Source organism: Cygnus olor, chromosome 7, assembly GCF_009769625.2.
Source record: "Cygnus olor isolate bCygOlo1 chromosome 7, bCygOlo1.pri.v2, whole genome shotgun sequence".
NCBI classification, from domain to species: domain Eukaryota; kingdom Metazoa; phylum Chordata; class Aves; order Anseriformes; family Anatidae; genus Cygnus; species Cygnus olor.
Window position 1 is genome coordinate 21,295,953 of NC_049175.1, and position 18,193 is coordinate 21,314,145.

Below are 18,193 nucleotides of genomic sequence, written 5' to 3' on the forward strand. Positions count from 1 at the left end.
TGTACATGGGTTCAAACTTAAGCAAACATGTTGGTTTTTTGTGTGTTTTTGTGTTTCTTTTTCAAACCCTATTTGTAAATGTCACCTGGACTCATGTCTGTAGAGCTTAACCCCCAGCTTATGCAAATGCGTGTCAGTGTTCCTTTTGTTTATGCACTGTCTGCCACTTACTCATTCTGTGTAAATAAAAAAAGTAAACCAGTAAAATCCTGTGGGAAAATGAGTTCCATGCATGGAACAGTGCAGAAATGTGTATAGTCTAAACCAAACACAGAGCAACATCTACGAAGTTTTACTCTTTGAAAATAAATCCTAAACAAACAAACAAAAAACCATACATGAACATATTTGTAGCATGTGATGTATTTGGAAGGGCTATTGGCAGGGAAGCAGGATAAAGGGGGTTAGAAGTGGGAGTACATGAGCAGGCTTCCTGACTGTAAGAAGATAATAAGAAATGTCATCTCAGATTTATTTTAAAGACAGGAAGCACTGTAACAGCAGAAGAGATTTGGTATTAATGAACATTTAGATAAAGGAGCATATGAAAGAGGTAGAAAAAGATCTGCATTAAGTTTCCCAGATACTACTTGCATGTATGCGTAACCTGTATTTCTGGAGAGTTACTGATCCTATTTACTAATACTGAGTTGTGGAAGGTTTTAGAGTTACTCGTTCTATTTACTGAGTTGGAGAATGTTTTAGGACTACCATGTTATTGTTTTGACATTCTTTCACAGTATCCTATTCTAATACTTTGAGGGAAGAAAGTCTGTAAAAAAAAAAAAAAAAAAAAAAGTTACGTAAATAAACTTTGTAGCAACTTTATCCCATTCTATAACATGAAAGATGCACTTCAAATATTTTTTTTTTAGATTTTGCTGTAAATGCTGAGAGGTTTTCTGTTTATTGTTTCTTCATGGCTTTAGTTCAATACACATCTGGTAGAGTAGAGAGGGTTGTTTTAGGGCTGCTCATAATAACCAAAGTGATTTTTCTGGCTCATACTTCAGAGACCTGTATTGCAGGTGAACCTTAAGGTCTAAACACTTGAGAAAATAAAAGTTCTTTGTTGGTATTCATCCATTCTTCAGAATAGTCTGATAGTAGTTTGTACCGAGGTGGTCTCAATCATAGCCTAAGAGGTTTTATGGGGTGTACATACTATTAAATGCCTTTAAAGGCTAATAGGACTAAAAAATATTTGAATTAAGAATTCTTAAAAAAAAAAAACTTTTTTTTTTTAAATAACAATCTCTTTTTTAAAGATAAGATCTTGTACTCAGCCAAGCACAGTAATATTGGTATATTTATTCTTCAAAGTGCATAAATATGCTAGAAATTATAGCTGTCTTTTTTTTCTTCAGATTATTATACTTGTTTATATATAATAAAGAAGAATGCAGATTTTTAGTTCTTAAAGAGAATAAATGAGGCATTGCTCCCAAAACTAAGCCTTACTTTCTCATTTCATCAGTCTCAGCTTCTGCTGACTTGCAAGAAGAGGGAGTTTTACATTACATTTATAATTAGGGAACTGTTGAAGTCCTCAAAAGGTTTGCAGAAGTTTTGTACTGCAAGGAGGTCACCCTGCCAATTCTGCTTTTTCTATACATTTCTTTGAGAATTTATGTTGAAAACCTCTCCAGTTAATTCTTCTATTAATTTATTGCTCACTAAGGTAGGTAGCCAAAGTACGGACAAAATTGTCTTGCACAGACCTCTGGGCAGCCCAGCACATATTTTCAGTGCTGCAGCATTCCAAAAAGATGCTCAGCAGAAGGGGCGTGCAAATGACTCTGCATTGCATTGTCTGCATGCTAGTTTAGGATTGGAAAGATGGAGTTCAATGTCTACCTAAGGTTCTCACTACTGTCATTATAAATTACAGTGAAAAAATAAAAAATAAAGGCCGAGCAGGGTTATTTTGTATTAATATTTAGATGTAATGTTGTTGTTAACTGAACTAATGGCCCATTATTTCAGTCAAGCAGCGTTTGTCATGGGCTTTTGATGTTATTCATGAGCAGATCCATTAACTTCAGAGGTATGTCTTGTGCTTAATGTAATGAGATTTGAGTCTAAATCAATAATCTTTTCTGTAAAGGTTCATAATTTTATTTATCAATTTACTTCACTTTAAAGTCTAGATTGAACTGGGATTTAGTTTTTGATTGTAAAAGGTATGTGTAGGGGATTGTGTTGCCTGAGAAAGCACTGACAAGAAACTACAGTATCTGTCTTTGGTCTTATTTTCTGTGTTCTGGAGGAACTTTCCTATACTGACGCAGGAGGAGGAGCACAGTGGATGTTATTCTGTTTTTACACTGTGCCAAAACACTTGACTCATGGCTTTGGCATGTTTCTATAAAACAGACTTGAAAGAACATTTGAATATTTTTCCATTCCTCTTTTCCTGGAGATAGAATTTGCTGCTTCATTTACAAGATCACTAAACTTTTGCAGATAGATTAAATGTGTGTTCTTGATGGTAAAAACACAGTCATCGGAAAAGATAAGTAAAGCAAACCACACTCACATGTATGCAGATGGATCACCATAGGAATAAAATAGAACTCATGTGATCTGTGTTAAGCTAGATTTTCCAGTGTAAAGATGTCTGAAAAGAGAACACATCTGTTTTCTATTATGTCTAGTAATGTTAGTAAAAAGATTTCAAACTCTCAGAACACGAATCTTTATGCAGTCTAAAAAACAAAACAACAACAAAAATCCTTCAGTTGTCCCTGTGAAGTTAAAAGAACAACAAAAATTAACAGGAAGTTACAGTCTTGTCTGGGTGAAGTGATTTTCATTCTATTTGAAGGAAAGGGTTGTGATTATGTGTTTCTCCAGGTTTTTTGCGTAGTTAGTAACATAGCAACACAGAGGAAAAACACTGTGCACACCCTTTTCTCAAGCAGCAAAAGGCAGCCACAAACTAACAGTGCAGCAAATTATTTATTCATGTTTAAGTATTTTCCATAGTTAAATAATTCCTAGATTGTTTGAATCCTCCTGCAGTTGGATCCTTTAGTGTGACTTCTTTTCGAAGTCAGTGTGGCATGATGGCAAGCTTTCCTTTACATACTTTGTAATGGAAGATCAAGCCTGGTTAAGATTCAGTTTGGGGGTTTTCTGCTTTGCACAAAATAGCATCCATGCTTTGTTTCTTTGCTTGTGCCATGAGTATTATCAAATAACTAAAGAAGATAAAAATAGTTGGTTTACTCTTAACAAAAATTTTCAAACACAGAGCAAACAACAGAAGGTCGGTGTTAGGTCTTGTAGCATAGAAACTATAATGAAACTTATATACTGAAAAAGAAAAGGTGAATATAGAAATTAAAACTGCAGTGTGGGATCAAGTTTGCTGATGAGAATAATCAATATAAATCTCTGCCAAAGAAGCCCTTAAAATAAACCAGAAGAATTTAATGGCTTGAATCGTAGCTTGTTAAAATCACTAGGCTTCTTTGGAACTCAGTAGATGTAGCATGTAAAGGGATGGAGGACTTGATATGCTAAGGAGTTCAGTGCAAGTTGCTACCTGCTAACAGAGAGAGTAATAAAATGGTTGGTAATGTGAGTTACCTTTTTCAGATCCAGGAATGGGTGTGAAGTTTCACTTGGTTATTTGGGCAGCTAAGAGGAAGTGCTAACCACAGCACTAACGGATTAATTAGCTTTGGCACAAATGCAACGCTGTGTTTAATAGTTGGTCATCAGTAGATTAGTCATTTCATGGTGATAAACTAAGTATTTCCCTTTTGATTACTGATAAGAAAGTATCGCAGACCTAGTACTGATATGGTATACTTGAAGTGATTTAAAATCTGCTTCTGAAGGTAGGTAGGAGTTACATTTATCTTTTGATGTCTTCTTTAGTGATATAACAGAACTGTTTGTGGCAGGGCAGGATTTTTTTTGTTGTTGTTGTTTTACTTCAGCAAAGCTGGAAAAGTTTGAGACCTGCCTGACTGAGCACCATACGTGTGCAAGTCTTGGGGATGGCCAGAAAGGTATGTATGCAGAGTTAAGAAGCAACACTCAGTTGCTGTCTACTGCCAAAACACCTGATTGAAAAAAAGGTCAGAAGATTTACTGAACCATTCAAAAGCAGAAACTATTCTATGGCTAGAGATGTGCCACTTGGTGGTGTCAGGAGACCAATGTTGAGCTGGAATTATATGTTGTCTGCTCAGGCAAGAGAAGAAGGCTGAAAGAACTCCAGCAAAGGGCAGTGTCCTTTGAAGATGAATAGATGACAGAAGGTCTTTACAGCTATGCGGGAAGGAAAGGACCCCTGTCACCTTTAAAGTCATGATGCGGAGGGAGATTGCAGGCAATTCTGCCTCGAGGTTTAAAAAAAAAAAAGTCTAGAGAGTTCAGAGGAACAGAACTTCTTCATAGGCACCCACAGTCCTGGTGCAGAAAACTGGGTATCAGAAACAAGCAGAGTAGAAGACCTTGCAGGAAAGGATTGAACAGCAACAAATTATTGAAAGACATGATGGGAGGGTGGAGGAGGGAAGGCTTTCTCCAAGACCCTTGGAAGTCATACAGATGACATTTAGGGATGACCTTGAAGCACCCTTATTACATCTGAAAACATGACTTCAGCCATTGGGTAGCCATGTGATCAAAACTAGACTGGATATGGTCCTGGATGACCTGTTTGTAGCTGAAACTGTTTGGGCAGTGGAGTTGAGCTAGATGATCCTGAGAGGTCCATTCCAACCTCAGCAGTTCTGTCATTCTGTTAAGAGAGGAGTGAAACATCCCGCATCCAGTGAACAGGACCACTTTAGGGAAAGCAAAAGACCAACTGCCTAGAGCTTGAAGTTTGGCTAAAGCTTAGAATTAGTCTAAGATAGTATATCAGCTGAATATTAGATGTCTTGCTCTTGCTGGAGTGGGAAAAGATGGGAGGCTATTGTTGTCCAACCTGTTAGAGCCGGGGGAAACAAAGGACTTCAGAGGCAACTAGTAGCAGGCAAGTAGACTGTCTAACTGACCCACCCTTCCTGAGGTAATCGCTATTTTAAAAAAGATTACCATGTATTCAAATGTGCGCACTGCTGTCATTTGCTCAGGACAGATGAAAATGTGGAAGTGCAAATTTACACTGGAAAATTTTGAAAGCACTACTGTTGATGAGCTATTGTTGAGTTAATGTCACCATGTAAGAGGGTGTGGTTGCTGAACCAGTCATCCAGATGATTTGAGACTTCTGAAGTTCTTTTGGGAGTTAATGTAAATCACTCCAGCTCCATATCAAAACAAAATAGCGAGTCTGCAAAATTTTTCTACAAATATACATGAGAAAATATTTTATTTGCCTTTCTCTGGAATCAGATTTGGTTTAGGTTAGTCTTATTGTTTGTTTGTTTGTTTTCCCCTTCCATGATTCTTTAAACCACGTATATTTCTATCTGTTGTTCTGAAATAGGAAGTCATACTGGTGGTTGAACGATATAAGGGAAAATAAGAAAATTTGGAGTAGACGTTTTTTGTTGATTAATTTTGCATTGATGGGGAAAGAGTGAAGAGAAGTTGTTCTTTCAGTATCCAGCTGCATAAAGGACATTGAAGCATTTCTTCCTTTCACCTGTAGGAATTGTTTCCAATTTGTTCATGTTATAGTTACTTTCGAAGATATTTACGTTCTAGAAGCTGATGTGATAAAAAGACATTAAGCTACACAGTATTTTTCTGGCTTATACACTTTAGGCTTTGCAGTCATATGGAATGAAACTTTTGGACTTATCTTTGACTGTTGAATAATATCAGTGCCTGTCTGCAGGACATCTGCTCTTAAAAAAAGTTTGGTCAAATGTAGAGGGAGATGTTTCTTTGGTGTGTAATGTCAGACTTATATGAGTTGTATAGAACATCAATTTTTGGAATGTTCAAGCCACAGGAAAAAAATAATAAAGCCTCTCTGTTTGAGAAAGGCCATCTGCTGCTGTTTCCTGTGCTGGGTGTATGTTACTCCATGATGTCAAGATTTGCTGCATCAAATCACAGACAATGTTAAATAATACTACAGTTGGAGGTATAAATAACCTAAATAATTTAATAACATAAACACTGAAGTAATGCATATCTGATGTTCTAAATCTAGGTTTGTCTTGTGGGTTGAATGCAATTATGATTACATAACAGGAGAAATCGTTTCTTAAGCTCCCTAAAGTTGAGACATGCATGGAGTCAGTTTCAGCTAACGTCCAGCTCTGTGCAACAATTTGTAAAAAGTGAAGATGTATCTAGGATTGATTTAATGCTCACTGAAATAACCTGATATATTTCCATAGCTCCTAAAGGACACTGGATCAAGGGTATGCTACTGAATCAAGGTGTCTGTTCAGTAAAGAGAAGAAAGGCAGGTGTCAGAAATGGCATCAGTTTCAGTTGTGGTCAATTTTAAAGGTTAGAACAGCTTCATGCAGTACCAGTACAGCAAAGCCTGATCTTAAACTGCTTTTCACATCTAACCCATCCCCTGTGTGTGAGAAATATGTGAGGCATAGCTGGAATATCACTGTGCTCTGGCCACTCTTTCTCCCAATTTTTTTTTTTGAGGGGCAGGGCTGGTGGAAGTCCTCCAGCTGGTATTGGGACTGGCTGGTGGCTGAGGATTGCCAACGTGCCAGCACACAATGACTACTTTATGTGGCTTGTCACTTAAATTACATGGACCAAAAGCAATTTAATTTCAGACAGTAAAAAGCTCTGCAAGAGAGGATTGTGAATATTAATTCATAACCTAATGTAATGACAATATTGTGTGGAAAAGGACTAAGATTGTGTTAACACCTATGAGAGCAGGAGACTGAGCCTAGTGCCCTATTTATATCCTTTCACTTCTAAAGTCCTGTGACAAACTAAAGAAGTCTTTAGACAGAAAGAGGTAAGGAGGGTAGGAAAGATCTATGGAACCTAAAGGAAGGCTAAGGCTTGGAAGAAAAGTGTGTGAATGATGGTATCAATATGCTGATAGCTCAATCAAGACAGTGTTGTAGATCCAGAAATTTAGCTGAGAAGACTTCATTAGAGACTTTTACAAGTTTTCTCAATCTAGCTGGGGAGAACAGGATGGACTGAAGAGGTTCTCAGAGCTGAAGTGGAGCATCCCCAGTCAAATGTAAATGTTGTGTTAAGTGAACTGGCAGATAAAAATGAATTGACAATAGGTTGAAAACAGAGCTGGGTGTTCTTTAAGATACGACAAAGAAAGGGAAAGACAGGCAAGAGGAAGGTTAAGACAAGGAGAGGAAAGCTAGATTGGGAAACAGGATGTCCAGAGGGTCACAAGTTAAACAAGAAGGGTCAGCAGGGAAGCAGAGAGAAGTTCTGCATCTGTCATGGAGAGAGTTGTAGAAGTAGGGAGAGGGAGAGCTGCATAGACCCAGCATAATCCTGTTCCAGAGAATCCTTAGCTTCTCCATGAAAAAGCACTGTAATCTACTCAAAGGGACCTCACTTAAGTTCTATGCTCATGGGTCTTTTTTTCCCCACTTCAGCTGCAAAGTTGGTATTTTGTTTGAAAATGTTCTCTATAGTATTTACAAGGTGAAATTATCTCGGGATTTTCTCACTGGCAACAATCTCAGTTATTCCAGTAATCCACTTCAGTATTGGCGTAAACTGTTACTGCATACTATGGTAACTAAAGGCAGTGCCAGAAATCATGAGACCAATGCCACACTGTTAGAAAATCTGCTTAAAAGACGTTTCCGAGGTTAAAAGTGCATGCAATTTTCACTTTTTGAGGAGGACGAGGGTGACAAATGCTGTCCCAAAGGAGGCAGAAGCAGCTCAGAAGGGTCTGCCACAGGAGTCATTATCTCCTGGGCATCTTCTGTTGGTAGCACTCCCATGAGTTGTATCTAAATATTCGGAGAATTTAGAGGCAAGCAGATGAACCTATTCCAAAAAGTAGAGTATGGGCAAGAAGATTAATTTTGTGAAGAATGTAGTAAGCACGTTGATTGTGATTGTTCCGTTTCATTGTTTTCAGTACAGAGATGTGTGTATGTCTTTTTCTGTCAGTTTTTGTGTGATACAGCTGTAATATCTTCATATAGTACTTCTCATCCGAGAGAATGCAAAACTACGTAGGTAAAGAACGTAGTATATCCTGTAGTTTACCAGTGAGAACTCTGTGGATGAAACAGGTGACATGGCTGTTAAAGGTTATACAGAAAATAATTATAAAAAAAAATACATCTTTTTTTAAATTTAGACGTTTAACGTCTTTTAGGTTAATGGTATGTCTTCAGGAAAGAAAGACAGCACATTTAAGTTCAGTGAAACAAAAAATACAAATTAGTGCTACTCAGTCATTTGCAATGATCTTTTGTTTTGTCTTGGGTTTTCAAGTCACAGCTGGAATTATTTGGTTGACAGACACAACCAAAGGATAAAATGAAACTTCTGTTTGATGTATACTTGAATTATGATAATGATTTTCACTTCATTTCAGGTTAATTGGCAGTGCATCCATAGCACTTAAGGAACTTGTAGGGAACCAAAGCAGATCTTTTCCCTTCAAACTCATACCTCTGCTAAACGAAAGGGGACAAGAAACTGGAGTGAGTGGCTTACATTTCCTTCTTTTCCTATATTCTTGATCAAAATGCTCCAGCAACAAAACGAATAGTGATATATACTTCCAAGTTATTTTTTACTGTATAGAGTAAATTCTTTGCAATTTTGTAGCAAAACCCTCAGATGCATGTAATTTATAACAGGATGTAATTACGCCGAGTTTAATATCAAAGATAATTCTTTAAATAGTTTTCTCTGTATGAACTATGTATTTGTATACATGTGTTATAGATACTGTGAAAATCAGCCTGGTATTAAAAAAATAACGAAGGAAAGAAAGAAAAAGCATTTTCTTAAATAACAGATAGTTCCATATTCACTTCTTGCTGTATTCTTTCTAATATCCACCTGTGTCATAATGCTGATTCTAAGAAGCACATAATCACGTGCATGTTTACTTCCAGCTCAGTTCAGAAAATTAGGCAAGAACGTGGTTAACTTAGTTTAGCATGTGTTTAAATTTAACAGAGTGATTAACTGATATCTGATAAAAGTAGTGTCTAGAACTGGGACCTTACTGTTTGCACAGACTGGCTGCTAAGCCACTTCATACTACATTCCAGTTTTCTTAATAAGAGGCTTTAAAGGGTAATTTCAGCATCTCTTCAGCTGTAGTTTAATATCGTGGATAGTTGGTCACAGGGTTGTGGTGGTTTTGCTGACTCCTCATGTTACTGTGGCAACTAGGAATAATAATGTTTTATTCATTAATGCAAAAACACAGTCAAGCACTAAAAAACAATTCTGTAATTACGATGGAAAATGACATGTTTTTTTTTCCAGGATGGGAGTATGAACAAGCAATTAGAAGAGGCAGATAAGAAATTTACTTATGGGTCAGACTTGTTAAGTTGTTGGTTAGATAGTGTTATTTCTCTCTGCCTTTCATTTGTAAATTTAGGATGTCACCTAATCTGCCATCAGAATTGTGAAAATATATTAATATTTGTTGAACATCTTATATGCTTGCATTGCAACAGTTTTTTTTTTCTAAATATAAACACTGCAATCCCATTTTTTAAATATAATTTTAGAGCCTATTCCGTTACCTGCAAATTCTTTAGCCTTTATTGTTTGTATTTGTGTATAGCTTATTCTCAATTTACTCATCTACTAATAAGCTGAAACTTTATTATAAACTCTGCTGTGACCATGAATAGTTACTGCTCATGTACAGTGTTACAACGACTTAAGGCTTTAAATGAATTGTTGTGAATACTGTATGCTTCATTCAAAACCGTGTATTTCTCTATAGGCAACAATTGATTTGGTAGTAGGATATGAGCCACCAGCTGGACCTGCAAATCCAAATGACCCAGGAGGGACCAATACACAAGAAGGTATTTCAACCTTTTTTTCAGGACGTTATTGTTAAAAGATCATGGAAATATGTAAGACAAGGCAAGAAAGTGATTAAACAGAATTGTTCATCACAAAAATAATAATAATAATAACCAGAAGCAAGCATGCCAAGACTGCCAAATAGTGATTTAAAAAGAAATTAAGGATGATTCAGCACTACAGTTAGGAGGAAAATTGGAATTTCCTGACACAAAATGTTTTTAGCTTCATTTTCTCCAGTGGAATTGAGTTACAGAAGAATAACTTTGCTTAAAAGCTTTTCAAAAGGGCTTTTTCAAAGAATGAAATTTTATATATGTATATGTGTATATATATATATATTTAATGCTCAGAGAAATAGCAGTTATCTGTCATAATACTTCAGAGGTAAGAAAAATAAGCAGGAAAGTTGCACTTTTTGAAAAATATATTTCTATGTTGGAGTTTTATGAACATATTTTCTTAAAGCATTAACCATTTTTTTTGTAGAATAAGTAAGTTTTGAAAGACACTTTTGTATCTTCATTTATATGGACTACTCAAGTATCAAGCCTAATTATTGTAATCAGTAGGGAATATTCTTTGGTCTTGATTTATAATTTTACCCAGTCTTTCTCTGAGAATGTTTTTGAGATCTACTGTTTTTTCAGACTCATTGGAGAACTGTGAAGTAACAACAGATTTCTTCAGTTGACAGGCAAATAATTACCCTAATAGCCAAGCTGTGCTTGTGCAGAAAGAATTAAATGCAAAAAATTTAATACATTTGAGAAAAAATAAATCAGTTTGGTCATTATCTGCTGACAGTTACATAAGAAGGAAAAAAAATTGAACTGAAGAGTCTCCAGAAATTTTGATTCCACTGAGAGGTGTGCTTGAGGAGTGGAAGGTTAGGTAATGTAAACAGAAAAGTTGTGTGTTAAATTACTAAACTTCACAATATTTTATAGAAATATGGACTTGCAGGCTAAAAATACTAATTGACTTGTATGAGATTATTTTGATAGCCTTTTAAAAATGCACTTACATTTGAACTATAAGGTAATACAGATAAATAGAACACAGCAGGCTTTTAGCTAGTATCCAGCAACTTTGTGAAAATTATTTCAGTGCCAGTTAGCAAACACACCTTAGTTCATTATTGTAAATACCTATTTCCCATGAAATGAAGTCACCTCCCCAGTTGTGACTGCTGCAGTTCCTTTTCAGAAATTAAAAATGAAGTGCTAAGTCAGGATGTGTAATCAAACAGTTGCATGTATCCATCAGGGCAGATGAATCTGAAAAATGTTAGGGAGGTGGAGTCTTCCAGTTATCAGGTAGATGGTATGTCAGTCTTTGTGGTTTTACACATCTCTTACAAGAACTGCTGATGAATTCATTGTGCAAAGTATTCATCACCCTGTGTTGGCAATTTAACTCATGAAGTTAATAAACATTGTTAATGCCAGCCACCAGTTGCACAGCTTGTTCTTACTGTAGATTTTACCATATTCACTGTCCTCCATTTAAGAAAAGAAATTAGAAACACAAGGGAATTAAACAATTTTGTGGTCTAGATATTTATGGATCCTGTTTTGCAGTGCTGGAATTTCACTGTATGATATAGAACTGTCTTCCACAGAGCTATTGTGATTTCAGAACTGTCTTTGAAGAGACTTATTAAAAACTTCCCTTTATTCCACAGTTAAATGCTGTGGAGGGGGATTCAGATTTTTATTTTAGATGGCAGTATCCACCCTTGAGAAAGCCTAAATGTCTTCATATTTTCAAGGCTCTGAAGTAAAAACTTCAGATGCTATGCTAGAGCCTAGTCTTGCTTCTAGGAAAAATAGCTTTAACTGGAATGAAAGTAATTGCTTCTGGTGATATTCTCATGATGATTAATTACAACTGAATTGCACTTTGCTACAACTGCAGTCATTTCGTTCAAAAAAGTATACAGGAATTGTATTAGATAATCTGCATCCTGAAGTGGGACAGACCTACAGTTAGCTTGGTTAGGATATAAATTTATTCTTAAGCAGGTTAAAATGACTAACTTTCAAAAGGAGTTGGAAGCATGTTGTCAGTAAAAAAAAAAAAATAAATAAATTTGTTAAAATGGGATGATAATACAATTCCAGTATAACTCTTGTATATCAGACTCTTATTCCTGAAACTTCAATATTAAGCTGTACTATTTGTTAACTGCAATGTTTTTTAACTGTAGCAGATGGAGAAGACAATGGAGATTATGAGGATGGCATGGATGGTCCTGTTGGTAACATCACATCAACAGTTCCAAGTGGCACAAAGGAAGCCCAGCTAGCTAGGCGCATCACCAAAGGAAAGAAAACACGGAGAATCCTTTCTAACAAACCACAAGATTTCCAGGTAATAGATTTATTAAATATTGCATGTTGCCTTTTTCTGACTTGGCATGACATCACATTGTCTTGAGTATAATTTAATGTCAGATCATGCAAAGCTAATAGACTGTAGAAACAATTAACCACTTCGTTTGAAAGCCTGTACTTCCAAAGTATTTTTCAAAAGTGCCTGTTACAGAGATGTCCAGTTTTGAACAGTTGACTGAAATCTAGGTAAACCTTATTTATTATACATTTGTAGATATCAAATTACAATAGCACCTTTAAAAATAAGTAGTAAAAGCATGTAAAAAAAAACCCTTGCTGAAAAACTTTTCTCCAACTTGTCTTGAAAAAGTCAAGTAAAATTATACTTGCTATCATAATTTATGCTTAAAAAGTCTGTCTGTATCTGCCAGCAACTTCAGGTGCTGGTTAACTTTTTTGGTGGTGTACTGAGAAATTGTTGTCAACAGAGATAGCATAGGGAATGCGTTAATACAGATGTTTGATTTTCATTATTATTTATTTATATTTATTCAGATTCGTGTTAGAGTCATCGAAGGTCGTCAGTTGCCTGGAAATAACATAAAACCAGTTGTCAAAGTTCATGTTTGTGGTCAGACACACCGAACAAGAATCAAAAGAGGAAACAACCCATATTTTGATGAAGTGAGTGTTGTAAGAAAATTTCAGCTGAAAGGTTGATGCCATCAAATGAGGAAAAAATGGTTATCAGCTTTCATTATAGTCAATAAATAATAATTTTGTAATATTTAAGGATAATGTGACTAACATGAATTTCCAAGTACCCAGTCCCTTTCTTTATGTATTCACATTACTAAATGCAACATCACTATTTCTGGCAGTCCTAGCAAACTATCTAGAAAGAAATCAAACTTCAACTGAAACATATGGAACTTGTTCTTTGATACGATTGGCCATGTGACATAAGGGCTTTGAATAGTTCTGTGCAGGTTATAAAACCACAGAAAAATTAGGAAATCACTCTAGACTTCTTTGGTGTTTGCAACTGAGCTTTCCATACAGTGCTTTGGGTCAGTAAGACTTCTACACAGACTCTGGAAAAGCCTTTGTGTTACTACACATAATTTGTAAATACACAGCTAGATTTTTGTCCAGACAGGGATTTGTACATTAAATGTATGGAAATGGCAGGAAGGAATTTATAGTAGTATAAACAGCACAAAAATAAATGATTCTGTGTCTGGAACAGTAAACATATCGATGTTTAACTCATGAAGGCAAAAACAAGGAATGTACAGCAAAGATTGAGACTTGAACTAAGCTGTAGGTAGCATTCAAGATTTATTAAACATTGGTTGGGAAAAAGAAAAGAGGGGGAAGGGAAGGGGAGAAAATCACATGCAGCTTGTATCAAATCAATTTTTAGTCAGTCTCAGTATTCAGAGGTGGGACCATGTTTGTGTACTCCTTTTCTGTTGTGGGATAGAGTACTGACTGAAATATCTCTGGTCTCAAAGACCAAACTTAGTAAAGCATATACTATGAATAAAGCAAATAATCTGTTAAATAGTATATTTATCTTCATGCTGTCAGACTATCAGGTTTGTTACAATAGCATTGAATTTCACAGATGCAAATCATTACAATCGCTTATCATCATGAACACTAAAGACCATTTTGACAGGTACAACAGAGATGACTAGACCAGAATTGAATATCCCGAAGAACAAATAGCTTTTACAGTTGCAGAAGCTGTTCCCCTGAGAAGACTATGAAGTGCAGAGCAAGGGCAATGCTGAAAGCTTACGACAGGACTATACCTACTACTACGTTCTTTCAAATGGAAGTCTTGACTTTGTCTTCTATTTTATACTAAGTTTGTTTACCTAGTTCAGTTTTTAATTCTGCACTAAATTATCAGATAATGTTTCCAACAAGGAGGCAGGCTGATAGTATTTTAGCAGGCATACTTCACAAGCCTTTTAAAATCATGTTTTCATATTTTCTATTGAGAGAGTTATGTGATGCATTTTCTGTTTCAAAATGTTTTTTTGTTTTTGTTTTAACTTTAACAGCTATTTTTCTACAATGTCCACATGACTCCTTTAGAATTGCTTGATGAAACAATTAGCATTCGGGTAAGAAAAAATGGTGCATGTTCCAAGGGGCTGCTGGATGCATATGGGGTTGTCTGGCCATTTCACTGTGAAGTTTAGGAGCATTCCTGTTTCGTATCTATCTTTATAGGTGTATGATTCTTATTCTCTACGAGCAGACTGTCTAATGGGAGAGTTTAAGGTGGGTATGAAACCAACTTCCCTATCTTGACTAAATTAAAGAAAATGAGAGAAATTTTTAAAGTTCGTGTTTTAAATGTTTAAATTTATACAGCTTTTAGCATGGGGCCAAAGATTACCTAGTGATGTCTTGCTTGTTATGCTAGAGACCGTTTGTTCTAACCACTGATAATCAGTTTTCTTATTTGAGTAGATGATTGTTGTTAAAGAAAATTGTGGTTTATATACCAAGTTCTCTCACTTGTATCCAAGAGAAAAAATGTATTTTCCAAAAGGTAAATGTTTCACTTGAAAAGTAACAAGGTGATTATTTGGTATGAGGTAGGGCTTGCAGAAATAATTGTATTAGGCAGAATAGGAATGCACATGGCAGCATAAAGATGCACATTCTCAAGTGATGTGGAAAGGTCATTTTATCAGAAATTTGTTAAGTAAAAATCATGGAAAAGTTTCTTAAATTAATTTATGTGGTTCTGATGATATTGGTGAGGTTGTTTTTGTTTGTATGCATTACAGTCACTATTGAGAGGTGAACATCTGCCCATTGAAGGTATCCTAAGGCAGTACAGACAAAGTATTCACATGACAATTGTAATAGTTTCTGGGATCCCCTATTATAACATTTCCAGTGTCGGTGTTGGTTGTCTTTTGTGTCTGCTTATTTTGTACTGCAAAAATTCAGTACATCTCTGGACCACCTTTTCATGAAAATATGTACATGTGGAAGAGTGCTCCTCTCTAGATGCAGCTTGCTTGTTTTTGCTCCGTGCTGCTTATTTACCATGTAATTTCTAATGATCCAGACAGGTATATTTCTCTAGGAAGGACTGAAGGACTAATCAGAACAGGCAGGTGACAGCATGTCATTCAGATGCTTTCTGTTCCCACATGCATTCCAGGAAGAAACTCCAAGAGGAATTCTCTCTAGAAAATGACCTTTTCAGACCCACAAGGAATATTAGCCCAGTTGCCATGCGTAAACATACTTGCATTCCTAAACGTGTTTGAAACCTGATACAATCAATACAGTAGGGGTACATGTGCAATCATGTCCAGGTTTGACACAGTGGGGAAAAAATTGCTCATCTTTTATAAAAGAGAAATTAAATTACTCATTTAAAAAAAAAAAAGCTTAATTTCTGCAACTGAACTGTGAGATGCTGAGAAGGAGATAGGGGGGAAAAAAGATGTCTGAAAAGCCTGTATGAACATAAAATAATGGAGGACCATAGGGAGTTCAAGAAGAAGTAATTAGCCCCATCTTCTGTCTCCAATAAATGGGAAAGCTGGGGATCTGAGGAAGGAAGGAGCAAGCTGTTAGTTTGCGTCCATCTTTTATTGCATTTTCTTCTTGATTGTTCTACCCATTCAGAATTCCTTTTTTGTAAACATACAGCATTTTCTCTTTCTCATCCCAAGAATATGCTATGTAAACTTTCTCTTGTTTGTGACAAGCTTTTGAAAAAGTTTGGAGGACTTGCCTAGCATTTTCCTGTTCTGGTGTTTCTTCCGATATAATGCCTTTGATCTTTATTGCAGATTGACATTGGCTATGTTTATGATGAACCTGGTAAGTAACAGCTACTTCAGAGCTTCTTTCCTAGAAGAAAAGGTGTGCTTGAGTTCTTGAAACTTGGAATTGAAACATTTCCATTACTATTTCTGAAGTAAAAATGTAAGTAAATGGAAAGTTGAAATTGCTGCTTAAAGTATAAACAAAAAAAAATCCAACAATATGTAATTCCTTTCAATGGTTTCAAGATGAAGAACAAGCACATAAAATTTGGATATTAGCTTTGGTATCAAAGACCAAAAAAAAATAGAAAGATGATGCAAAAGTATTTGTAAATTGTGTCACTGAAATAGCATGCCACTTAATGTTTTAACACCGCTAGATTTCCTGTTTTGAATAGAGGTATTCAGACCTGTCTTAGGATAAATTTTTAAAATAATTAGTTGTAGGATAAAGTAGGCTTTTTGGAGCAGTTGGCTTTGACATTGATTTCTGTCTTTATTTAATGGATGTTACTAGGGGTGTTTTACTTTCATTTCAGGCCATGCAGTTATGAGAAAATGGCTTTTGCTGAGTGATCCTGAGGATACAAGCTCAGGAGCTAAAGGCTATATGAAAGTTAGCATGTTTGTCCTGGGAACTGGAGATGAGCCACCAGTAAGTTTGATTTATGTGCTTTTCTTCTTTATCCACCCTTGATAATTCATGTTCCCCCTCACATGTTCCTCTGTAAGCAGTATGTAACTTCCATGTCCTGGAAGAAGCACAGATGTGTTAGCCTGATGTTGCTTGCAAGCTAATACGTAATTCCTCTTAGCATATCTAATCAGGCTGAGCAGCATACTGATATCAGTTCCAGGACTAACTCAGGGATGTCTCAACTACTGTGTAATATAGACGAGCCTGCAGAGAAACCCGAGAACCAGAAAGCTCCTAATACTTACCAGGTGAAAATCAGGCCCATCAATAATTACAGTTTAGGCATGAATTACTTTGATGTATAGGAAAGCATATGATTGTTAAAAGTAACTACTGCTTTTAACAATTCAGTTTTTAACTGTTGTCTTGTCAAGGTAAAAATAAGCCCTCTCTGTGTGACTTTTTTCTCACTTGACTGTTGTCTGTAGTTCCAATACTGCTGTTATTCCTGCTTAAGATTTTTACATTCTGCTACTCCTTAGTTAAATGTAATGTCACTACCACCATGGAATATATCCTCCTCCTTCAATATTATAGGATCATACAATGTTTTGGCTTGGAAGGGACCTTTAGAGGTCAGGCTGTCTTCATGATTCTTGACATCACAAGGATATTTGTAGCTATTTGTGGTGACATTTTTGATCTCCTGTTTGTTTCTAAAGGAGGAAGCAGTAAGTTTTGGTAAATTATATCAGAATTGTATGTATTTTCTAATTATGGTAAGATTCCTTACCACAATATTCATCTTGAGGTGGGTATGAAAATTGCACAAAGTTGGCCTTATTTATGAGTGCAATAATGATTGATCATCAGATGATGTTTTTAGAAGTGTTATTATAGTAGGCTTCTACAGTTGAATAGCATAGAGATTAAAATATAAATAAAATAGTTTGAGTAGAATTAATTTTTATAGTTTGATAATTCAATGAAGTCTCATTCTTTATAATGAAACTGACACAGTCTTCTACCTGTAAGGTATTATGGGCACCAGTTTAACAAATCACGTTAAATCTGTAGATTACTCCGTCTTTCTTACATACCAGATACTATGTGCCAATATATCTCCCAACAGGTTGAAAAAAGGGAAAGAGATAATGAAAGCGATGATGTGGAGAGCAATCTGTTATTACCAGCTGGAATTGCACTTCGATGGGTCACTTTCCTTCTCAAAATCTACAGAGCTGAGGATATTCCACAAAGTACATCAGTTCTTATTACTTGTCCATTGGTGTATTTGATTGCCATTAGAAATACATGTGATAGCTGTTTGGAAACATTTCATGAACATAATACATCTTGAGTGTTTTACATTATTATTTGAGCCAATAATTCTGTGATGGTTTAAGTAGCCTATTTCAAGCTCTTTGGTAATACTCAGTAAGTCTACTTAA

At 35.8% G+C, this 18,193-nt stretch overlaps 1 protein-coding gene across 8 annotated transcripts in view; it reads left to right on the forward strand.

The window, feature by feature from the left end:
* MYOF (myoferlin) overlaps positions 1 to 18,193 on the forward strand; it is a 70,132-nt gene that overhangs the window by 11,191 nt on the left and 40,748 nt on the right. For 5 of the 8 annotated variants that reach the window (XM_040563418.1, XM_040563417.1, XM_040563412.1 and 2 more), the window contains 9 exons: positions 8,489 to 8,597; positions 9,869 to 9,953; positions 12,167 to 12,330; positions 12,849 to 12,977; positions 14,369 to 14,431; positions 14,541 to 14,591; positions 16,130 to 16,160; positions 16,645 to 16,760; positions 17,875 to 18,001. In XM_040563418.1, coding sequence (XP_040419352.1) covers positions 8,489 to 8,597; positions 9,869 to 9,953; positions 12,167 to 12,330; positions 12,849 to 12,977; positions 14,369 to 14,431; positions 14,541 to 14,591; positions 16,130 to 16,160; positions 16,645 to 16,760; positions 17,875 to 18,001 — 875 coding nt within the window. The remainder of the gene's footprint in view (positions 1 to 8,488; positions 8,598 to 9,868; positions 9,954 to 12,166; positions 12,331 to 12,848; positions 12,978 to 14,368; positions 14,432 to 14,540; positions 14,592 to 16,129; positions 16,161 to 16,644; positions 16,761 to 17,874; positions 18,002 to 18,193) is intronic. The other 3 variants (XM_040563413.1, XM_040563411.1, XM_040563415.1) reach the window with 1 other exon arrangement.